At 41.3% G+C, this 25930-nt stretch overlaps 1 protein-coding gene across 9 annotated transcripts in view; it reads left to right on the top strand.

The window, feature by feature from the left end:
* Positions 1 to 25930, top strand: part of LOC125467593 (paladin) — a 283522-nt gene that overhangs the window by 135459 nt on the left and 122133 nt on the right. For all 9 annotated transcript variants that reach the window (XM_059640277.1, XM_048563669.2, XM_048563667.2 and 6 more), the window contains 5 exons: positions 3354 to 3458; positions 6668 to 6763; positions 8322 to 8456; positions 16316 to 16426; positions 23246 to 23425. In XM_059640277.1, coding sequence (XP_059496260.1) covers positions 3354 to 3458; positions 6668 to 6763; positions 8322 to 8456; positions 16316 to 16426; positions 23246 to 23425 — 627 coding nt within the window. The remainder of the gene's footprint in view (positions 1 to 3353; positions 3459 to 6667; positions 6764 to 8321; positions 8457 to 16315; positions 16427 to 23245; positions 23426 to 25930) is intronic.

Consider the following 25930-nt stretch of genomic DNA (forward strand, 5'->3'; position numbering starts at 1 on the left):
TCTCTCTTTCTGTTGAAATAGCATGATTGTTGTTTGCTTCTCCCTTTCCCACCATCCAATTAGATTCTAGACTTTGGAATGTCCTCCTTCAATTTTCTCTATGTTGCATAAAATCTGCTTCTTTTTGAAAACCCCTTACACAGTTTTCCTCCTTTGACTTGAGGTCTGCTTTCTTTAACTTGTTGAGAAGTACCAATGCCATATCCTTTAATATTGAAAAACTATTGATTTATGGTTTGATTATATTCAGCTTAAGAAGCTTTGCGCCAGCCAGGACTCCATTGGCACCACATTCACTACCTTCAGTATTCATCCCCTCCTCCACTTGTGTTCATTAGCAGCAGAATGTACCATTTATAGGACACCCTGCAGAAATTCATCAAGGCCCCCTCAACATCACCTTTCAAATCCATAGCCACTACTATTTAGAAGGCTGAGTGCAGCAGATTTATGGGAACATCATCATCTGCAAGTTCCTCTCCAAAGCACTTACCAATCTAACTTGGAAATATATTGCTGTTCCCTTACTGTTGCGGGGTCAAAATCCTGAAATTTTCTCTTTATCGTCGTCATGGATACCACACCACACAAACTGCAATGGTTCAAGAAGGTGGGTCGCCATCACTTTTTAAAGGAATTTGGGAATGATCAATAGCTGTTGGTCTAGTCAACAAGGTGCACATTCTATAATCAAATAAATGAAACAAATTCACAGATGTCTTGGTAACATTTACCAAAAAAATTACCCCTTTTAGTGAACAAATTTCTGTTCATCTCAATTCTAAATGGACTGTAGTGGATAAAAGTCAGTGTTAGTTATTATTTCCCAGTGTGTGTGCCATCCCCACTGAGGCATTTAGTGGAGTGACAAGAGTCAGTGTTTTTCCTCAATCTCATCACCACGGTTCTTTCAACAAATAGTTGAAAGTGTAATATAGATGTGTGTGATGAGGACACAGCAATGTCAGACTGACTTCTCCCTAGCTTGGAATGCTGCTGTTCTACATAGCTGCCCAATGCAGTCTTGAATAAGGCCTTTGAAGAAGGCACCTGGTTGAGGCATGCTGTTTAAAGTTCTAAGTGACATTGGACTTAACTCAAAAGTTTTCAAGGCATCCCTTAACCCAACAGCAACAAAAGCCAAGTTGCTGGGAAAGCATAGCAAGTCTGGCAGCATCTGTGGAGGAGAAAACAGAGTTAACATTTCGGGCCCAGTGACCCTTCTTCAGAACTGAGTTCCTCCTGCGTTCTGAGGAAGGGTCACCGGACCCAAAACGTTAACCCTGTTTTCTCCTCCACAGATGCTGCCAGACTTGCTGAGCTTTTCCAGCATCTTTGTTTTTGTTCCTGATTTACAGCATCTGCAATTCTTTTGGTTTTTATTACTTTCTTCAACCTTGTTTTGAGGTGTTTGAGTTGAGATAAGATTTTGGATCAGATGAAACATGTTGCTGTTCTTGGAATTGATTTCTGGGTGAAAAGTCAGTAAATGAGGAGTAAAAACAACAGCCAGAGTGTTCACAAGAAAGGAACCAAATGATTATTATTCAAGTGATAAAGTGTAGTTGAAGTCATTTATTATTTGGCTGAAGTATGAGATTTGTTTTATTTCTTTTTTGCCTATGATCTTCTGCCATCTATTTGGAACTTCATAAAAAATTATTTCAATGATTTCTATCACATTTAGCTATGATACAACTATTTCTGAATTGTGGAGCTGCAAATCAATGCAGAAAATTTTAAGGAGCTGATAGAGAAGAGGTTTTCCACCACAAGTTAAATTCATACATTCGTGCAGCATAGAAGCAGAACGTTCAGCCCGTTTGATCATCTGTTTGACCGATCTAATTAGTTTTCGCCCTTAGTGTGTCCCCATGGCCCTATCATTCTTTTCTAAGTTTACATCCAGCTCCCTTTTGTAAATTGCTGCCAAATCTGCTTTCACCGCCTTTGCAGCCAGCACACTCTAGACCATAAGAATTCATTGTGTGAAAGTTACTGTTCTCCTCTCCCACACCAATTCTTTAAGCTGGTGTCCTCTGGTTACTGACCCTTCTTAACCAATGTAAATCATTTTCTCTTAATTCCTCAATATATATCAAAACCCTTTATAATTTGAGCACTTCTAATAAATCTCACCCTGTTCTTAGGAGAATAATTCTCACTTATATTACTCCATGTTGCAGAATTCTCTCACCACAGTATCTCTTGTGCAAATTTCCAATGAATGTAAGACACTGTGACAAAGTACAATAATTTTGGTTTCATTGTTCTGCTAAGAATATTTACAGAGTCTGATAGGGATAGTAAAGCATTAACTTTAAAGATGGAACATTTTTCTGTAGCTTCATCTTGCCAGGAAGCTACGAGAGAGAGAGCAGGATGATATGACATGACATCAGTTCCTATGCTGATATATATCTTATCTCATTAGCGTATCAGTCAGATCTAAAACCTTGTCCTACACAAAGTGTTTGGAATAGTGGTCCAAAGAGATCCAAACTGGATAACTGATCTCTACCGACTCATTGTGTTAACAAACTGTCATTGAGCCATATAATTCACAAGGACCCTAAGTTAGTTCATTAATGGACGCTGGAGAGGCCAATAAGGCATCTTCAGCAATCCCCTGATAGTTGTTCTGTGAATATGTGGATGTCAAATAATGGGAGTCTGGGTTAAGCAAACAAACATACAAGTTATGAGCAGGAGCAGGCTGTTTAGCTGTTCAAACTTGCTCTGCAGTTTCAATAAGATCATGGCTGCTCTGATTGTGGCCATAATTCTGCTTTCCCTGGAACCATTTGACTCCACTGTTAGTCAAGGATCTACCTATCCCTGCCTTAAAAATATACATGCACCCTGCCTCCATCACCCTCAGTGGAAAGAATTCCGTAGACTAATTACCTTCTGAGAGAAAAAAGACATTCTCCTCATCTCTGTTTTAAGTAGGAGATCCCCTTATTTTTAAACTGTCCCCTAGTTCTATTCTCCCTCCACAAGGGGAACCATCTGTTCAGCACATGCCCAGTCATGTATCTTCAGGGTCTTGTATGTTTCAATAAGGTCACCTCTCACTCTTCTAAACTCATTTGATACAGACCCACTTGTTTAACCTTTCCTGATCAAATAATCCTTTCATCCTTTCAGGATTGAGTCAAATGAACGCCCTCTGAATTGCTTCTAATGTAATAATATCTTTCCTTTAAACAAGGAGACCAAAACATGCTGTTCACACTTACAATTTCGACTGTTGCCTTTGGTATTGCAAAGTTGTGATCAATAGAAAAGTACAGTGCAGTGAACAAGCATCTAATCAATGTTTCATGCTCACTGTATTTCTCTTCAATTAGGTGGACACAGCCATTGCTCTCTGCTCCGAAATGCATGACATTAAAGAAGATATCTACGAGTACAAGCAGAAGCTGGAGGTTATTGGGGAGAATTGCCAAGTTGAGGTAAATGAGTTGGTGTGGTAATTGAAGGGAACCAAGGAGACCTTAAGATGTAGAAGTATAAGTAGACCATTTGGTTCATCAAATCAGCTCTGCCATTTAATGGAAACATTACTGGCTAATCCGATAATCCTCATCTCTGCTTTCCTGCCTTTTCTCTACAACACTTGATTCGTTTACTGATTAACAATCTGAATATCTCAGCCTTTAATATACTTAATTATTCAGCTTTGACAGCCCTCACCAGTTTTCCTCATCTCAGTCTTAAATGTGCAACACCTTATTCTGAAATTATGCCCTCTGCTCCTTAGACTCCCCCACAAGGTGAAATCAGCATCTCAGCATCATCCTGTGAAGTGCCCCAAGAATCTTATATGTTTCAACAAGGTCACTCCTCATTCTCCTAAATTCCAATGTCCCAAACCCAAATAATATTTAGCTCCTATATTCTTCTGTCAAAGTGCATAACCTCGTTGTGCTTTTACATGCTTCTTAGCTCACTGTGTATTCATATATGAGTAAAACATTAAATCATTACTCCTTAATCTGGAGTATATGCATTTACATAGTGAAAAGGCACCCAGACAGCACCTCATTCTCTGCAACTTGGAGTATTATTCAACCTGTATTCATCACCCCTACCTAACCCTGGAAATGTCAGGGATCAAGCAACAGTCGGAGTCACAATTCAGTGAAGCTTCCTTGGATATTCTGCTGAAAGCTGCCCAGTAGAGGAGGAAAGTGCTTAACCCTAGCGATGAGGTCAGTGCCTATTGTTTTTGTTTTTGAGCCGGGGGCAAGGTCAAGAAAATCCGGCTCCAGTGTTATAAGAAGATGAATGATATGCACTTTGCCAGGAGTTGTAAACCTGCTCAGTGCTCCCTTCTCTCAGCATTGTGAGTTAATATTGGAAGGTTGTCACTACAGGGGTCCGCCACACACCAAGACTGGGTGTCAGACATCTCCATCAGGTGCCAAATCAATAATCAATTTCACTTCATTGCAGTTATTAGTATGGTACTACCTGCAGCACGATGGAATCCCTCTCACACATCTGCAAGGGTTCACATTTAAAACATAAAGCGGAACTACAACACTTAGCAGCTAAAGTTTCATTGCAGACCTTTTACTATAACTTGAAGAATGCATGCATCTGATTGTTTGTTTGTTTGTTTTTTTTTACCAAAGGCTGGCATGGGTCAAAGAATCAACCTTAAAATAGCTTTGGGTTGAACCCTTCATAGGAGTTTCACACCATATGATGCTTTATTGTTTTTCATCAACTGTAGCTCTTTGACAACACTGAATGACCATATAATCAGAAACTTTTACTTTTCCTAAACTACATTCTTCTTCTGAAGAATGTGCAATCCAATGTGGTGAGAGGGCCTCCAATCTGCTATTCCCAGCTGCAGATCTAGCCACAATGTCTTTATAAATTCTTGGCACCTCCCAGCAGTAGGTCATTTGTTTTCGTGCAGCCTCAGACCTTTGCTAAGCCAGGTAAGAACAGCAGATTTTTTTTTCCCTTGAGGGTATTAATGAATGTGCTCTTAAACAACAAGCAATGATGGTCAGCATTACTGAGACTAGTTTCAATTCCAGATTTTATTATTGGGATTTAAATTTGCATCTGTGTCCCTAGTGCATTAGACTGGGCCGCTGGATTACTGGTCCAGTGATATTATCGCTGTACTACCATTTCCCTTAACGATAAGAGTATTGCACAAAGCAGTAGAGCTTACAGCCTTTTTACTCCATATTGTAAAAGTTTTCGATCAATATAGCTTCAAATCCATCAGAATAAAAAGGTTAACAAAGTGCAGAGCTGGATAAACACAGCAGGCCGAGCAGCATCTTAGGAGCAGAAAAGATGCTGCTTGGCCTGCTGTGTTCATCCAGTTCTACACTTTGTTATCTTGGATTCTTCAGCATCTGCAGTTCCTATTATCTCAGAATAGAAAGATTCTTGGGTGAGAAGGATTGAAAGGGAGCTGAGACATTCCATGCTGATGCTCAATGACCAGCTTTACGCCTATAACAAAATGTAATATTTTCAGTATGTTACAGATATATATTGGACATGTTCATTTATCTACATAATGTATCACTTAGACCAGTGGCATTCTCTAGAAAAAATAGCGAGGGCCAATTAGGAATTTGGAAAATTTAAATTGGGTAGCAAATGGAATGTTACGAATAATTTATTGATTAATTTCAATTTCTTTCTTCAACGAGGTATGTATATTAGGCATAAAAATGGTAGTAAAAGATAAAGATGTTAGTAACTGTACAGTTGGCCAAGTTAACAATTACTAATTTATGAATGCTTTCCACTTACCTAGTGCTCCCTCATTTCTGACCTTTGCCAAATAATGATTCTCTTGTTTGTGGTGTCTCTCTCTGACCTTCCTCCTTGCCACCTGTCCTGCTCACTGACCCTTTCACTTGCTACCTGGCTCACTTGACATATGTCACCACCTCCTTGACTCCCTCTGACACATTTCTCCGCTTGCTGACCTTCTCACTGATCTCTCCAGCCTTGTTGCTCATTGTCTTGCTTACCCTGTCTCTCCCTGAGCATCCTGTTTGCCACCTCTCTCGCATTTCTTGCTTCTCTCCTGTTCCTACCTCTCTCTCACTCCCATCTCTCTCACACTCCCTCGCCCTCTTTCACATGCTAGCGCTCTCTGACCTGCTGCTCCTCTCCTACTTGCTACCTCTCTCACGTTCGCTGTCCCCTTCTCCCATTCGCTATCCCTCTCTCCCCTCCTCTACCCTCTCTCCTGCTTGTTTCCCATCTACTCTGCTCTCTATCCCTTTCCCATGTGCTGTCTCCCATCTCCCCTACTCACTTCCTCTTGCCCCCTTGTCTCTCCCTCTTGTCCACTCGCTCTCCCTCTCGCCCACTCACCCTTCCCCTCTCCCACTGTTCCGGTTGTCACCCACTCACTTCCCCTCACTCCCTATTTTTCCCACCCACTCCTCCCTTTCCAACCCACCCATTCTTTTCGAAATCTCAGTTCTGTGAAAGGATGGCCTCTGTTACTGCTACTTATTTACGGGCTTTTAAAGCCCAAGGTTGGTCACACCTAACTGCTGTTCTTTGACTTATCACACCTTTCTCTCCACTGAACTCTTGGGTTGCTTTTTCTTCAAGGGAAAAAGTTTGTGACGTATTGTTCTGTATTTCTGTTTCCTATTTCGTTTAGGGCAACAGCACCAAAGAATATTTTCTCCAAAGAATACTACAGAGTGCCGAGCGTTATTTCTATCTGATTGCTTTTAACTACTATCTGCATGAACAGGTGATTACATATACTTGTGCATCATATGGTAGAATGTGTCCTGGTATATAACAAGCCTTAGGAGTCTGTGTGAAAGTGAAAACCCAGATATTGTGAGCCTCCACTGCAGGACGACATGGAGGTCTAAGGCATTGATTATCACTCACTGAGCGCTCACTCTCCCAACTTCCTGCTCACCCCAACTGCCTCAATTAGGGAATGCCTGTCAGTTGGAAGCTGGATGAAGATTATCCAGATTCATTTTACAGAGGCACTGCACCCACCTGGGATCATGCAAATGAACATGCAAATAAGCACATAGTTGTAACACACATGGACATACAAGCACATGCCATCACACACACTGTCAATCGCATACAGGCAACAGGCAACCACAATCACGCGTATTAACTGCGCATGTTTGATTGTGAGATTGCATGTGTGTGTAAGTCTGTGAGAGTGTGTTATTGTGTATGTGTTCTTTGTGTTCATGCATTTGTATATCCCTGTGTGTGTGTGTGTGTGTGTGTGTGTGTGTGTGTGTGTGTGTGTGTGTGTGTGTGTGTGTGTGTGTGTGTGTGTGTGTGTGTGTTTATATTTGTGCGTCCATGTGTGTGTGCAGCCCCCTGAAATAAAATTAGGCGGTTGTTAACCGACAGAAGTTTCCTGATTGGGACAGTGATGGGGTGAAGGAAGTTGGGAAAAGTGAGCTATGTGATGCTAATGAGCATGCACTAAGGCTACTGGTCCTTTTTTCAAATGCCCCATGCTAATGATAAAAGCTAGACAACAAACCTATGGGAATCTTTTATTCCGTACACCACTGTTCTATTATGGGCTGCTGACACTGGTTGGGCTCCTTCCTGGACCTCGACCTAAAGCACCTCCCAGCGCTAGTTAACATATCCATTCCCCTTTCCTACCACACTGCTATCTCAATGTGTTCCTAACTAAGGAACAAAATAGTTTAGAAACATCATCTTCTTTTGTTAGAAGCCCCAATAATTCTTTGCCTCTCTAGCAGTGCCAAGGAGATGAATCTTGAGTTGTGGGGTCTCTTGGGCAGTCCTGGAGGGTTGGCAACACCAGAAGTGGGCCCTTTGAAGCCAAGATATAAATCATAAGGGGCATCCTATGGAATTCCCATTGCTTGCCCCATCTTGCCATCTGCACGAAACATGCAACAGGTCCAACAGCACATAAGGTGGTCAGGGAAGGAGGAAAGTTCAAATTGAATCACTTCTGATGTCAGTCTGGGTGTTGGCAGTCTGCTGCCTTTATTTCTTCAACTGTCCTTTCGTTTTAATGTTCTAGAGAATTTTGAGCAAGTTTATATTGGGAGCTGACCATTGCTTCCAATGAAGCCCACCCCTCTAGTAGTAAATATAAGTGCCTTACGATAAAAGGCCAACTGTTAGTAAAAAGGTGATTCTGGGGCTGCTTGCAGTGATATCAAAATTTCTATTTCAGATTAACATTACTTTATCAAATAAACGTGTTTTCTGGCATTTGAGTTGGTTTACAGAAGCTGTCCTTTTTGTGTTTTCCTGACTGGTAATAACCTTGTATTTTCTTCCAGTATCCTTTGGCCTTTTCGCTTAACTTTAGCAGGTGGATGTGCAGGCACCCTTGGATGTACAGACTCTTGGCTGGTATGAATGTATCTGAGCTTACTGCACCTTGTGACTTAGTAACAAAAGGCATCAGAGTTTTGGTAAGTTTGAAATTGAGCATGAACTATGGGTTATGATTGGGGGTTGTCTATGATGCCAAGTCGTTTTATTTTCCTGAAACAGCACTTTTTCGCTCCTCCTTTTTTGTTCCTTCCAGACGGTAACTTTCTTAACCGCTTTCACTTCTCTTTCCTCTCTTAAGACAATCCTTTAAGTAAAGTTTATTATTATTTGTTCAAAACTGTGGAAACTTGTGGCTTCATTCTCTTAGTGAGTCCCAGGGATCTCACACTTTGTTTACTTTAAAATTAAAAGTTACAGACCCCTAGATTGGAATCTGAATTTGGTTCAGGCTCATAACAAGATGAAGGAGAGTCAAAGAATCAAAAGTGAAATGAGAGTTAGGGCCCTCTTGGACCATGGGAATAGGATGGGTTAGAGGAGAATAGGGCTGTTGCTGGGATGGGGCTAAGGGTATGGAGATGGGGGTCAGGATGAACGGTGATTGCAGCAATAATGCAGCCCAGAGCTACGGGAATGTTAGACCAGACAGGAGGAAATGCAAAGTTCAAAGGTTGACCAGGACTACTCCTCCAATGTAATTGTCAGCAAATCTTCTTGAGTGCGTGCATGCGTGCTGCTGTGCATGAGAACTAGCAATTGGTGGGTGAGTGGGTGAGGCGTGCATGCGTGCTGCTGTGCATGAGAACTAGCAATTGGTGGGTGAGTGGGTGAGGCACTGTATGAGTGAGGAAATGGGTGTGTGGTTGGGTATGTGAATGAGATTGAGTCAGACCTGAGCCCCTGTGTGAAAACATTGGACATTCCTGATTTAGACATTATATGGCTGGAATATACCTTCTAAGGTCCAGCATCCAGTACCTCTCTTAAATAGCCATGTACACACCTCCATTGCGCAATGAATGTTCCCATGTAATTTAACTGTGATAATGGTATGTTGCTATCCTTGCTGAACTTCCAGAATGAATAACCGCGTGCAACAAGTAGTCTGTGTTGGACGTTTTGTTTTTTGCCGCTTTGCTTTGTCCAGGGCCACTGAGAGAAATGGTGACACCTCCACTAATGCCTGCTCTGAAATGACCTACTCCACACAGCCTGGAATTTGATTAAGGAGCTGTGAATCTCTCCTCAATTTGGCCAGTATGCTTGGCCACTGAGCATGAGTGAGCCTGTTTGTGAGCTAAACATTCCTGACACAATTAAAATGTCCTGTTAACCAGTCTGCATTGGCAATAACTGAAGGGAACACCGCAACCTTTTCAAACTATTTAAATTGTGCCTCCTTAATATAGCTGGATAACCTTCTTTAAAGACAGTTCGTGCTGAGTTGCACGGTATACAGGTTGTTAGTGCACGTGAGACAGTTTTAAATGGTTGCCTTTGTCAGTTACGTACAAAATGAAGGTTGCACACAGTATGTTCATTATCCATGGTTCAATATTTCAGTAAATGACAAGTCTTTTGGTAAACATGGAGAATTCAGAACCATGGACCATAATTTAAAGTATGGGGTACGTCATTTAGATGAGAAGACTTGCTTCACTCAGAGAGTGATGATCCTGTGGAATTTTCTCCCCCCAAAAGTAGTTGAAGTCAAAACATTGAATGTTTTCAAGAGGAAGTTACTTATAGTTCTTAGGGCTAAAGGGATTAACGGGTGTGGGGAGAAAGTGGGCACAGGGTACTGAGTTGGGTGATCAGCCATGATCATGTTGAATGGTGGAGCAGGCTCAAAAGGCTGAATGGTCTATTCCTGTTCCCATTTTCTATGTTTCTGTGGTGTTTTTCATGGGATGTGAACATCATTAACAAGTCCAGCATTTATTTCCTGCCTCTCAAGGTTTTTTAGGCCATTTCATCGGGCAGATAAATGTCAAATACATTGCAGACAAACAGAGGCTGGAGGAACACAGCAAACTGGGCAGCATCTGGAGGTCAGGAGCAGTCAAGACAAGGAAATGTTCAGGACCGAAGAGGGGTAATACTGGAAATGTTGACAGCTCCTTTCGTCCGATGCTGTCTTTCTTGCTGTGTTCTTTCACCCACCTGTTTGCCCACCTTGGATTCCAGCATCTGCAGTTTTTGTCTCTAGTCAGGTATATTTGTATGGTCCAGGAGTCATATGAGGGCAGACTAGGTAAGGATGGCAGATTTCCTTTCCTGAAGGATGTATGTGAACCAAATACATTTTTACAATAATTGATAGTTTCATGGTCACCACGATTTCCAGATGCATTAATTGATTTTAAAATCAAAATCAGTGCTGTGATGGGATTTTAATCCATATTCTCAGAACATTGCCATGGGGCTCCCTGGATTATGATGTCTCTGATATTGCTACTGTGTCACACCAGTCCCTTAATGGCTAAATGTTTGTATGGGAAGCTGAAAAGTTTTGCAGTGAACAGAAGTAGCTAGAGAAGAGTGATTTGAAAAGTAAATAACAGTTTGTATTTATATAGAATTCTTTGCAAGCCATTTCAAAATTCTTTACAGTCAAAAAAACTTTGAAAAGTATTCATTATTGTAATGTTGGAAATTCTGCAGCCAGATCACAGAAACAGCAATGTGATTTTGACCTGATAATACTTTATTGGCTCTGTTGACTGCAGGATTCATATTGGCTCAGGACACTGAGGATAACTTCAAAATGTTCTTTACGAATCTTTTACATCCATCAGAGCATGTAGATGAGACCTTGGCTTAGTATCTTACACAGTATTTGACAGTACAGTGATCGCTGTGTACTGCAGTGGAGTATCAGCCTCAGTTTTTGTTTTTGGGCTCTGAAGCAAGTCTTGAGCTTAGGATATTGTGATTCAGAGAAATTTCCTTGGGCATTATTCAGTGAAAGCTTCATTGGCAATTCCTTGGGCATTACAACTTGCATGGGGAAGCATAGTGGGGAGCTTGCCTGGTGTCCCCATCAAATTTCTCCCTTCAATTAACATCCCTACTCATTGAGAGTCAGTACACAGAGTGAGACTGGAGTCACATGTAAACCAGACAAATAGGAGCTACAGGCTTCTCTACATGCTGAATGTCTGTTGACAGTCGATGGCTTTATGATCATTTTCCCAGTGCAGTCTAACCAAGTTTTTCAACATGCAGTATCTGAGTTTGGTATGATGGGATTTTAACTTTCTTTTTCTGGGTTACGAATCCAGTGCCAGAATGAAAAGTCATCCATGGTCCAGAATGCTAATCGGAACCTTCACTGAATGTGAACTGCTTAGTGATGTTTCCAAGTGTTGTACTGTACTGCAAAGGAGGTCAAGTAGTGTGGTGCTAGAAACCTATATTTTGTTTTAGTCATTCATTGGATGTGGGCATCACTGCCTCGACCAGTATTTATTACCCGTTCCTAATTGACCTGAACTGAATGGCTTGCTCAGACATTTCAGATAGTAGTGTCAACTACATTGCTGTGTACCTAGAGTCATGTGTAGGCCAGAGCAGGTAAGCATGTTAGGTTTTCTTCCCTAAAAGATATTAGTAAACCAGTTGGTTATTTATAACAGTCAGAAGTTGTACAAGGTCACTTTAGACTAGCTTTTTAATTTGGGATCTTTAGACATCTTCTAAACAGCCTATTCAGAGGTGCTGAAGCGGGTGGGATTTGAATCTCCTAGTCAAGCGGTAGGCACACTACCACTGCACCACAAGTGGCCCTAATTCAACTCTGCATTTTTATTGAAATGCATTCAAATTTCTGCCTCAGTGGGATCAAACTAGTGTCCATAGAGCATTAAACCGCACCTCTGGATTACAAGTCTAGTGATATTGCAATGACATTGCCACCTCTCCCTAAAGAACCTCCCACCTTAAGATTTGATGACTTTACATGTATGTTATAATGTGGCTAAACACATCGATTATTATAAATCCTTTCAATACATCTAGGGTGATGGTAAGGGCAGGAGATTTGCCTACAGCACATTGGAATGGTGCAGACCATTTCACAATCTTTTGCTATATTATCTGTCCCATTACCATTTTCTTAATGTACAAAAGAATGAGAAGTGACCTTACTGAAGCTTTCAAGATTCTTTGGGACATGGCAATGGAGATATGGAAAGATTTTTGTCACCTTCCGGGAGAGTGTTTTGGCTTTGGATACTTCCTGTGACAGAGAATTTCACAGTTTTGCCACTGTATGGGTGAAAAAAATTGTCTTCCTCTTAGTCCTAAATGGCCTGCTATATACCCTTATTCTGTGACTGCTGGTTCTGGACTCCCTGGTCAATGGGGACAACCTTCCTACATTACTCTGTCTAGTCTTGTTAGAATTTTATAGGTTACCATTGATCTGATGATCTAGTGGGGTTACTGCCATTGAATAAATGCCAAAGCTCTTTGTGTTCCTGTGTCAAACTAGCCAAGAAGTAATGCCTTTATGACTTGTTGGCAGCCTACTTGGGACAGATAGCATTACTTAGAAAATGCATAGTGTTTGCAATATTTCTGAAAGTTGTGATCAATCAAATAATTGGGCTAAGCTACTGTTTGAACAATTACCTCTTAGACTTTTGATTGGCGCTGCACATAGGTGAGATTTCACAGTGCAAAATTTAAACCCCCGTATACTGATCTTCAGTCAAAATGATCAATATCTTCAATTTTGGAGATTCAGTGATCCCATGGCAGTATTCATTGTAGTTGATTTTGTAGGAGTTTTGCCTGAATGCCCATTGAACTCGCTTCAACAATGACACTTGTGATTGTTCATTGATCCGACTATTGAATCAAGAGGTTACAATAGAGATATTGCTGATGGAATTTGTCTGGTGCTTTTATGTTCTGCTGGCACAATCTAGGTCTCAAGGAGTGTCGTGATAATAACTGCTGTCTAGACTAGGTCTTTTGTTAACGTGGACGTCTTTGTTGTTGGACTCACTACTGTAATTTGTAGAAGCCTGAGCTGGGCAGCTGATCGGCTGTTGAATCTTATTGTCAATAGTGGCCTTTTGAGATAGGAGGTTACCAATTATGAAAAGTGATTAATTCATTCCAGAATGTCTCTTTCAACATATATGGGAAGTGGAATATTTAGCTGACCAGGTTTGGAAGTTTTGTTTTGGAAAAGTTCAAAATCAAGCCAATTCTCTTGTGAGCTGAACTAAAGAGATATACAGTGGCTTGCACATCTGGATATTGATATGCAGCCATCTTCAAACTGTAAACTTTATATATCTCATTTGTGATCAGTTTAGTTTGTGCATGGACGTGACTGAGGGTAAAGAGATTTCCGTCTAGGTGGTATTTAATACTGAGACCAGAGGGCAGTTGGCTTTTGCTGAGGTAAAAAGTCATTCAGTTAGATTGCAAAATTAAGTTCAATGAATTGTATCCAGATCATTAATAACTGGCTCCCTGCCAGGTCTTGTGTTCTCAAATCTTAAATGGTCAACATCATGAGAGAAAACAATACAATGTTACAAAGTTACTCTAAAGCTCTCCTTGAAACAAGGCAGCATTGATCCTAAATGCTGGATAGAGCTGATGTTGAGTCCAAATGTCTTATGATGAGACAGAGCAATAGCAAAGAAGGGAAGAAAAGAAAACAATTTCTGCACTCCAGATCCCACTGCTTCATGGGACATCTTGCCCCAAATGCCCAAGGATCTTTGGGTTGAGAATAGACTATTCAGTCACATGAGGAGCCACGGCAGAAACTCACAATCCTAAGTAGACCTTGTAGTTTATTCACAAAATAATAATGACAAGCTATTTTCATCCAGTTTGAGTGAGGTTCTGACTTTGACCTTTTCTCTGTAGTCAATGAGTTCATTCACGATGTTCCAAATGCTTGTGGTGCGTGTTACTCCTATCAAAGTTTGCCCTTACTCACGTTCATCAACTTGTAGTCCTTTGGCATTTAATTAAAAAATGGATTTTTTTTTGGTCATTTAAGCTAATTTTGCATTTTCCTTAATTTACAAAGCTGCTTCTTTTTCAAGGCAACTGGGTGAGAGAAAGACCAAGAAGTTTAGTTTGTTTATTCATGAGATGTTGGCCTTACTGTCTGGGCCAGTATTATTGCCTATTTCTAGGTGCTCTTGAGGTAGTGGAAAGTTGCCTTCTTGAATTGCCACAGTCCATTTACTGTAGGTAGACACGTAGTACTGTTAAGGATGAAAGGTGTTTGGTGTCTGTCAGATGGAAAAGACACAGAAATGAAAGAACCTGTCACATGGAATCACCTAAAAGGCTCCACCAGTAATAAATTATTTTCGAAGTCACCATAGTTATGCAAAAGCTGGCACAAAATATATCATCCTGTTAATTGACAGATGTGCCCTCTCTTGCATCTGGCCTCTGACAATTCTCCATTGCAAGCTTTTTTTTAATTGGCTCTGTGCCAACAAATTCATTACTCCTCAAAGCCATATTCAATTGTTGTTTGAAGTCTACTATCTGCACCCTGCCAGAAGCCTGGAGCATTAGCAGCAGAATAGACTACTTGGCTGAACGGCCTGTTTTCTGTGCTATAATTCCATTGTAATCAAGAGAAGCTTTTTAAAACCTAATCACCATTTGACATCTTTTATCACAGTTGGGATAGCCACCACTGAGGCTCTTGAAATCTTTGAAATGGTTTTTTCACTCTTCTTGGTTCCTCTCAAATGGTAACCTGTACCCCTCATTACACTCTTGGTCTGAACGTGGACAAAGAGCAAAATTCCATACGTGAGATGAGAGTGACAGTCTTTGACATTAAGGTAGCATTTACTGGATGTAGCATCAAGGAGCTGTAGTAAAACTGGAGTTAATGGGAATCAGGGTGTAAATTCTCCCCTGGTTAAAATCCAACCTACAACAACAAAAGACGTTTGAATTTGTTGGAAGGCAATCGTCTCAGTCCTGAACTTCTGTGCAAAAGTTTTTCAGGGTAGTGTCTTAGGCCTGACTATCTTCAGCTACTTAATCAATGACCTTCCATTCAGAAGGGGTGAGGTTTGCTGATAATTTCACAGTAAGTACCACTAGATTCTGAAGCGATCCACACCCATATGCAGCAAAACTTGGACATTACCTAAGAATGGCAGATCTTAGGATATTGTAGTGTTCTTTTAAAAGATTAACTTTGGAGTTTTGGCCTTCATACCTTTGACAATCATCCAGCAGGCATATTCTAAAATGGAAAACCACAGTTATTTCCTGCCTGGGAATTAAATTTGCAATCCAGGAAGGAAAGAGTGCAGAGGTTGCAGAGTAGGTCAGCGATCAGGAGTATAGTTCTGTGAGCTTGCTTTGTTGGGTTAGAAGTTCAGTTCCTGGAAATGATTGCAATCTTTTCGTAAACAGTTAATGTCAAAGAGCAGGGGAAAATGTTCACAGACTGTACTCTGACTGCTGAGAAGTATGAAAGGAGAGACACTGAAGACAAGACATGCTGCCTAGGATGGTAACACCTCAAATTTAAAATATTCATCCTCGTTTTTAAATCACTCCACGGCCTTGTCCCCTTCCTATCATCACAATCTCATCGAACACTGTGCCTGTCTGAGATCTATGCTGTCTTCCAATTCTGGCCTCTAGCACATTCCTGATTTTTACTGGCTCCCTACTGGCTCTGAGCATTGGAATTCCTTTCTAAACCTTCCTCTGTCTCCTCCTGTTAGCCCATCCTTAAAGCCTACACTTTGATCAAGTATTTGGCCATCTGCCCTGATATATCTCCACGTGGCTCAGTAGCAGCTTTTATTTTCATCATCTGCCTTTGAAGTGCCTTGGGATGTTTTGAGATGTCACAGGCAGTAGCTTAGTATGAATTGTTTCTGTTCATATAGAAGACCTAGGATCTGACAAGGATACGAGGTCACCACCTATTTGTGAATCTAACAACCAGAAAGTAACTGGCCTCCCTGTTTGACAGGTTGCGGACGAAGCTCTGGATGTGCTAAGCACTGTGAGAGAAATGAAAGTGGCCAATTTCCGACGGGTCCCAAAGATGCCAATCTACGGCATGGCACAGCCTAGTGCAGAGGTAGCTCAATTTATTCTTGTGATATCTTACTATAATATGGTATAGATTGTTATAGTGCTACTTATACAGCAGGCTTGTGAAACAAAGCCTGACATCAGCTTACCTCAGTTTTTAAACTTACCTTCTCTTTGTTTTTCACTGTTCTTTCTCCTTTGTTGTACTCTACTCTTATATACCCGTTTTTAAGCTCTTCTTTGCTCTATGTATCATGGTCCTCCATTCTGGTTTCACAACAAATTTGCGGTGTTAAATAAAGTAAAAGCAAGATACTGCAGATGCTGAAAATCTGAAACAAACACAAAAGAATGCTGGAGAAGCTGAGCAAGTTGAGCAGCGTCAGTGGAATGAGAAACGGTGTTAACATTTCAAATAAGGCAGCATTCTTCTTTGAAATTTGATTTATTTTTGCCTAAGGTGCAGCAGAGCTGCAAAATGAAAATTACAAATGATGATCCCATGCAGATCTACTATCTGTAAAGAGAGAAATGTCACTTTTTCAGGACAGTTAGGGGTGGGATACAAGTAGCTGGCCAACTACTCCCATGTACAGTGAACAAGTTTTAAAATTGTTAATATTTCAGAGGAAAGTCCTATTAGAGTAAAAGTGTTAATTCTGTTTCTGTCTTGACAGATACTACCAGACCTGCTGAGTTTCTCCATTCCTTTCTTTTAATTTTAGGTTGCTAACATGCATAATATTCTGCTTTTACTACAGCATTTTGTAAATGGACTTGGCAGCTTTGAGAAGGTCCCCACCACAGTCTTGGAGCAATTCGGAAATGTTAGGTTAAGAATGGTAGTTAGATTGGGAAAAGATCTACCTTTTACCCTGTTTGTCCTGGCTCTCCCATTGTGAGACTGAACTCGACCAATCTGGCCCTCGAAATCAAGAGTACTCAAGTCTTTGTTGACTTAGACTTAGACTCCCTACTGTGTGGAAACGGGCCCTTTGGTCCAACAAGTCTGCACCGATTCTCACAGCGTCTCACCCAAACCCATTCCCATATAATCCATTCTCATCTACACATCCCTGAACACTGTGGGCAATTTAGCATGGCCAATCTACCTAACCTGCACATCCTTGGACAGTGGGCGGAAACTGGAGCACCTGGAGGAAACCTGCGCAGACATGGGGAGAATGTGCAAACTTCACACAGACAGTCGCCTGAGAGTGGATTTGAACCCAGGCCCCTCGTGCTGTGTGGCAGCAGTGCTAACCACTGAGCTACCATGCCGTCATGGCTGTTCTTCATTGTACTTCCATTTTTCATTGTTCTGTTTGAAATATATATAGACCTGAAGGTTTGACATGATTTGCTTTTAGTGCGATTACGTACTTGCTGGTTAGATTGTAAAACAGAATACCAGGAAGTGATGGTAGTGCCAACCTTAAATGGTAGCACGTTGTATGGATGCTGGTCTTCATTGATGACCCCGAGACTCCACAATACCAATCAATGCCTCCTTAAAAGAGAAAAACACAGACATAGCCACCATAACAGATGTTGATAATTTGGCCTGAGGCTCCTTGTTCTCTTTTACAAACTGTCTTTGTACAGAGCAATGAAACAGCTTTAGGTAAGGCCTGATGTTGTGTATGTTATGGACCAGATCAGAACACCTCAAAATATTTTAAGAAGATAGCCTAGACCCTAATTTTTTCTTATTTTAAAGGTAGATGTGAATTGTGTGTTCCAGATGTGATGCAACTGGTCAAATACTCAACATTAAACAAAACAGTTTAAATAACGTATTACAGTTAAAATACAAATAAAAGAAACAGGAATTTAGAATAACTTAGCTGTTAGAAAACTTAGCCAAATAATAGATACCATAACCTATTACTAATTAACTGTTTCAATATAGCAACATCCCACAAACATACCACTTGGCAAAAAGGCAAATTTAGACACAGATTCTTACATGCAGTTCTCCAATCCAAGATGAAGAAACATTAAGATGAAGTTCAGAGTGTGTGGCAGCTAAGGGACATTCTCTGAAGCTTCCAACTCTTTTGGGGCCCCAAACAGCTTCTGAAGAGATAATAAGAACTGTAGATGCTGGAGTCAGGATCTGGAGGAACACAGCAGGTTAGGCAGCATCAGAGGAGCAGGAAAGTTGACAATTCGGGTTGAGTCCCAACCTGAAACGTCAACTTTCTTGCTCCTCTGATGCTGCCTCGCCTGCTGTGTTCCTCCAGCTTCACACCTTGTTAGCTCAGAAATCTGGATCTGTGAGAGCTGGCAACATCCATTCACGCTGGTTCCATTGTTCCAACTTGTAAAAAAAATCTAAAGGCCTCACAGGTTGCTTACTTATGTAATCTTCAAGTAGCTAGTTCATCATCTCTGCCTTATAACCTCTCTTCAAAAAAATGCAGAATAAGATATGAATCAGACTTTGTAACTGCACTAACTTTTCAGTAGTCCACATATAATCGTTGGGTACCATTTGATTTTGGCATCATTATTATGAGTGAGCTCCAGTTGTTGCAGCTCACTTTGATTATGTTGTCTTTGAGCATATGATCAATCTCTTTTTTAACCTGTGCCAACTTTAGAGGGTTAAGACTATAAGGATATTGATTAATTAGAACAGCATTTCCTATATCTACACTATGCGTAATCAGATTAGTACCTCCCAGCTTGTTCCCACATATCTCTCCATGCGATAGTAATAATTCTTTCAGGTTATTTTGAATGTTCCCTGGAACATAACTCAATCATATATCCCAATTTTTGAGAATTTCCTCATTGCCCAATTTAATTTGAGCATGGTCCAATTCAGAATCCTCTGAATTTGGTTCTTCACTCTGTGTTGTGACTAGTAACATATTCTCCTTTTGCTCTCCTTCCCTATCAAAATACCTTTTGAACATATTCACGTGACATAATCTGTGAGATTTCTTTTCATCTGGCATCCTTATCAAATAATTCATCTCACTCCATCTCCTTTTGATTTGGTAAGGTCCACTAAACCTTGCTTTTAAAGGTTCACCTATCACTGTAATTGACACTAACACTTTATTTCCACTTGCAAAATTGCAAATTTTTTGAACAAAAACAGTAGTTGAAAAAGCTCAGCAGGCCTGGTAGCATTTGTGAAAGACAAAACAGAGTTAATGTTTCGGGTCTGGTGACCCTTCCTCAGAACGGGTTTTAATTTCTTGTGAGTTTTGATTTCTTGTCTGTTTCCTGTTTTTCATCTTTTCTGTTGTAACTCAGTTAATTTCTCTGAACTAAAAATATCCACTTTGTCTCCACCTGCACTTGTTTTTTTTCTCAACCATTTCATCATACGTAGTCTCTGATGATTGTACTTCAACTTCCTAATCTTTATTTGATTTCTCCTCCTGCTTCAACCTGTGGCTATGCGACCTTGTTATCAAACGTCAGGAAAAATCCCAGGATATACTTCTTGTAATACCTCAGTTACCTGATTTTCCACTAGCTTTTCAACCACAGTAGGCAGCATTCTCACCTGTGACCTTGTTGTATCATTACTAAGGACAAATTGTATTCCTGGAGCCAAGCGTTCCTCTGGTACTCCTACCGCCACTTCTCCACTTTTCACTGGACACTCCAACCTCACTTAATGGAGCACTTTTCTTCTCACCATGAATTCCAAATATTATCACTTTTTCTGGCAATAGTCCTTCTGAATTACGTATCTTATCGCTCAACATCAGAGATTGACATGTTCCTGTATCTCTTAAAATTGTAATTTCTTCACCTGTTCCTCCTGGCATATGCCAGTAAACTTGGAATATGCAAATTAATGGTTTAAGAAGATCTGACACTTACTTCTCAACCAATCCCTGACCGGTTGTACATTCTTTTGCAGCATTTTAGGTTCCACTGTGCTTTTCTTTAGCACTTCAACTAAATTCACTAGCTTGTGTTTTCCAACATCCGTCTTCCCAGTGCTTTTTCTAAACTGCCAACACTGTGACTTCATGTGGCCTACTTTATTGGCAGCGGAAACACCGGCGCTTTTTGACCTTTCGCGGCGCGGTGGCTCAGTGGTTAGCACTGTAGCCTCACACTGCCAGTGACCCTGGTTCGATTCCAGTCTCGGGCGGCTGTCTGTGTGGAGTTTGCACATCCTCCCCGTGTCTGTGTGGGTTTACTCCGGGTGCTCCGGTTTCCTCCCACAGTCCAAAAATCTGCAGGCTAGGTGGATCGGCCATGCTAAATTGCCCGTAGTGTTCAGTGGTGTGTGGGTTACAGGGGGATGGGTCTGGGTGGATGCTTCAAGGGGCGGTGTGGACTTATTGGGCCGAAGGGCCTGTTTCCACACTGTAGGTAATCTAATCTAATCTAATCTTTCTTTACCCCTCATGGGTTTCCTTCTTACCCTTTGGTAAACTATCTTTATTACCTTAAATGAGATCTCCATTTCCCTTACCGTCTGAGGATTTCTCTTTTCCCCAATTTCTATCCCTCACAGATTGCAGTTGAAGTCGGAAGGCAAGCTTTGATTTATGAACTAACTCATAATGATTGGCGATTTCAACTGCTAATCTTGCAGTAATAACTCTCTGTTTTTCCATATGAGTTCTCACTACTTCAGGAAGTGAATTTTTGAACTCCTCCATAATAATTGTCTCTCGTAGAGGATCATATATTTGATCTATTTTCAATTCCCTTATCCAGCTATTTAAAATTACTTTGTTTGATTCTTTCAAACTCACTGTATGTTTGAGTAGGTACCTTCTTAGATTCCTGAAACGTTGTCTGTAGGTTTCTGGCATTAGCTTATATGGACTTAAGATGGCTTTCTTCACCTGCTCATACTCACCTGACACCACCTCCGACAGTGATGCAAATACTTCACTAGCTCTACCTACCAACTTTGTTTGGATCAACAATACTCACTTGGTTACCGACCACTTAATTTGTTTAGCAACTTTCTCAAATGAAACGAAGAATGCTCCTACATCCTTCTCATGAAGTTTAGGCAATGCTTGGAGATATTTAAACAGAACCTCACCTGACCTTTGGCTACAATGCGTTTGCTCATCATCACTGTCATCCTCATTAAACCTACTGTCTACCTTCACCTCCACTATTTTAAGTCAACTTTCCTCTCTAATTGCCAACTTTCGAAGTTCAAACTCTTTCTGCTCTTCTTCTGTCTAAGGTCTTCCTCTCCTTTTGTTTTTCCTCTGTTTTTAAACGTAGTTGAAACTGTTTCATTTCCTTTTGTCTTTCTTTTTGTTATGCCAGGGCTGTTCTTTTCTTTAGCCTCTAATACAAGCTACTTCATTTACAATTGAATTCTAGCCATTTCAAAGATTTCAGTGGCATTTCCAACAATTTTAAATGTCGCACTATTGCTGAATTTACCTGCCCTTTTCTGACAGAAACCCAACTCCAGCTGTCCGTCAAAACTAGCAGCTTTGCCTTGCTCACTTTTGTAAAACTGCCAAAGTCACTTCTTCCACCGTCATTGAACACTTAGTGACTGAAAAAGCCATTACTACATTTGGGACACCCTATTCTGGACTTGGTTGATCCCTGCCATTCGTGACTGTGCCCTACAAGCTGACGGGTTCTTCATTCACTGTATGGACCGCATGGTGTCCTCAGGCAAGGCAAAGCATGGTGGGGTTTGCTTCCTGATCAACACTTCCTGATGCTTGGATGTAGCGACCCTAGCAAGCCGTTGCTCCCCGGACCTGGAATACGTCACAGTACAATTCTATCCCTATTACCTTCCATGACAGTTCACCTCCGCCATCCTGACAGCAGTCTATATAACACACTGTGCGGGTGTGAAAAATATCCTAGAAGAGATTTACAAATTCAACACCTGAAACAAAAGACACTAACACCTTCCGAATGCCATCACCTTTGAGCCCAATAATCCTAGACCCAATTTGGATTTCGGTCACGACAAGAGCCCCCAGTTTGTTACGGACTAGACCAGACCCCCCCAAAATATTTTAAGAAAATAGCCTATTAGGTAACACACTGTGAAGCTGGAGACAGCAGACCAGGCAGCGTCAGAGGAGTAGGAAAGTTGATGTTTTGGGTCGGGACCCTTCAGCCCATTTCTGAAGAAGGGTGCCGACCCGAAACATCAACTTTCCTACTCCTCTGATGCTGCCTGGCCTGCTGTGTTCCTCCACTTTTATGCTGTGTTATCGCTGACTCCAGCATTGGCCATTTTTAACTGTCTCTAGCCTAGTCCCTAACTTTTTCTTATTTTAAAGGTAGGTGTGGAGTACATGTTCCAAGTGTCATGCGACTGGTTAAAATACTTGACGTTAAGCAAAGTACAATTTATTTAAACACTATAGTTAAAATACAAACAAAAGAAAGAGAAATTTAGAATAACAACTATTGGAAAACATAACCAAGTAATAGTTTCTGTATGTATTACTAATTAACTGTTCCGATGTAGTAACATCCCACATACGTACCCCTTGGAAAAAGGCAAATTCAGACACAGATTCTTATCTGCAGTTCTCCAATCTAAGAGGAAGAAACATCAAGAGAAAATTTAGAGAGTGTAGCAGCTAAGAGACATTCTTTGAAGCTTCCAACTCTTTGAGACCCCAAACAGCTTCTGATGTTACTGAGAAAACCAAAACCCAGAAATCTGGGTCGCTGAGAGCTGGCCACATCCATTCAGACTGCTTCCATTGTTCCAACTTTAAAACAAAACGTAAAGGTGACACAAGTTGTTTAATAAGTCATCTTTAAGTAGCCAGTTGAATCTGTTTTTGGAAAAAAAGGATATAATAACCTTTTAAAATGACAGAATTGTCACTGTACATTATTAAGATAATGGTTCATTGGCTCCTCTTGACAGGCTTGTGGCTTGGTCCTGACATACTTGAGTGATGAGAAGAGGAATTACAGCAACATTCTGTGGGTGACCTTACGGGAGGAGCTTGTGCTGGATGGAAATGGCCAAGTATATACCCCCCGTGAACCAACCTGCTTGGAACAGCCTATCAGTGTACCCACCAGTTCATCAGAGCAGTTGGAGGTGAGTAACCAGAACAGTGTCTACTTGAGGATACAGCTGTACAAAAATGTATAATGTGAGCGTCATGTTTCACTGGTTCAAAAGAAAATTGGCTCCTTAAAGGAAAAAATACAAAGAACTGCAGATGCTGGAAATCAGAAATTACTGGAAAATTTTAGCAGGTCTGGTAGCATCTGTGGAAAGAAAGCAGAGTTAATGTTTCGGGTCCAATATGAATTTTCTTCAGCATTTCTGTGGAAATGATTATTCCTAAAAGTATTTTATATCACATAAATTAAGAACAGGATTAGGGGTAAACCAGTTTGACCCTTCAGCCTGTCCCTACCATTGAAGGAGATCTTGGTTGATCTGTAACCGAGGTCCGTTTACTTGCTTTTTGCCCATTTTCCTTCATAACTTTGGCTAATACAAACCTACAAATCTCAGATTTAAATGAATCAGGTCCAGCATCAACTACATTTGTGGTAGAGCATTCTAGACTCCTGACTATCCTTTACATGGAGACATTTTTCCTAATGTCACTCCTGAAAGGCCTGGCTTTAATATTTAGGCTGGGACCCTGATTATAGACTACCCCCAACCAGAGGAAGGCTTTTTGAAGTTTAAATACTCTTGTAATTTGGGAAAACAGCTGCCAAATTGTGCACGGCGCAACAAGCTCCCCACACCCAATAGTACTATAATAAAACTTCTTAAATGAAATTATTGAGGTAATAAATGGTGATCAGAACACCAGTGAGAGTTTCTCTTCAGTTCATTGAACATTGCCCTCAATCTTTGCCTTCTGTCAGAGAAGGCAGGATTAACCTCTCTCTGAAAGCTGAAACCTAAGACGATAAGATCTTAAAGTATGGGAGTAGAAGTAGGCCATTCAGCCCACTGAATCTGCTCCATCATTCAATGACATTACGGCTCATCTAATAGTTCTCAACTCCATTTACTACCTTTACCCCATAGCCCTCAAATCTCTTACTGTTTAAAAATCTGTCTGTCTCAGCCTTGATCTACTCAATGACCCAGAGCCTGACTTAACACCAACCTTTCATGATACAGAATTCTACAAATACCTCTGCCATTGCAACACTTCCTTGGCACGGGAAAATGTGCTGGGCTGAAGGTGAGGTTGAAACTACACAGTTTCAAGACTCCCATCCCCAGCATACTTCTAGCAAATTTCCAAAGTATCAAAAACAAAATGGGTGAACTTATATCTAGACTTATCTACCAGAGAGAACTGAGAGACTGCTGTCTGCACTGCTTCATGGAAACTTGGCTCACCCGTGCCATTCCTGACTGTGCCCTACAAGCTGACAGGTTCCTCATTCACTGCGTGGACTGCACAGTGTCCCTGGGCAAGGCAAAGGGTAGTGGGGTTTGCTTCCTGATCAACACTTCCTGGTGCTTGGATGCAGCAACTCTATCAAGCCACTGCTTCCCGGATCTAGAATACCTTACAGTAAAATGCCATCCCTACTACCTACCACGAGAGTTCACCTCCGCCATCCTGACAGCAGTCTACATAATACGCTGTGCGGATGTGAAAAATATCCTAGATGAGATCTACACTGCCACAAACACTCTAGAGACAAAATTCCTCGAGGCTCTGTTCATTGTGGCTGGCAATTTCAACCAAGCCAACTTAAAGCAGGTGATGCCAAAATACCACCAACACATATTCTGCCCCACCAAAGGACTGAATATTCTGGACCATTGCTACACCGCCATCAAAGATACCTACTGCTCAATCCCCTGCCCACACTTCGGAAAATCTGACCACAGTGCTGTGTTCCTCCTCCCAGCTTACAAGCAGAAGCTGAAACAGGAGAATTCTTCGGGAAACAAAATATAGTGCTAGTCCGAGGCAGCGGATGACTATTTCTGGGACTGCTTGGACTCAATGGACTGGACCATGGTTAAACTGTCCAGCGGAAAAACTAGATCATGAACTTTATTAGCAAATGCATGGAGGACTGTGTACCAAGGAAGTCAATCTGAGTGTTCCCCAACCGCAAACCTGGATGAACCAGGAAATCCACTCCTTACTGAAGACCAGACGTGCAGCATTCAAGTTGGTTGACCCAGACCAATGCAGAAAATCCAGAAATGACCTCTGTCAAGCCATCAGGGAGGCCAAGAAGCAGTACCGGACAAAGTTAGAGGCCCACACCTACCAAACAGACTCCCGCCATCTGTGGTAAGGCTTAAACGACATTATGGGATACAAAATTAAACAGTGTAAGATAGTGGACAATGACACATCCCTCCCTGCCCAATGCTTTATGTGCTCGCTTTGAGCATAATGCAACCGGCCTGCCCCGGTAGCCCTAGACACACGTGTTCCCTCTGTCACTACTTCAAAGGTCATATTAGACATCCTGGGAGTCAATGCGAGGAAAGCGACAGGTCTGGACAGTGTCCCTGGCTGAGCACTCAGATCCTGTGTGAACCAACTGGCAGAGGTATTCACCAACATCTTCAACCTGTCCCTCCTACAAGTCGAAGTCC

Source organism: Stegostoma tigrinum, chromosome 37, assembly GCF_030684315.1.
Source record: "Stegostoma tigrinum isolate sSteTig4 chromosome 37, sSteTig4.hap1, whole genome shotgun sequence".
NCBI lineage: Eukaryota > Metazoa > Chordata > Chondrichthyes > Orectolobiformes > Stegostomatidae > Stegostoma > Stegostoma tigrinum.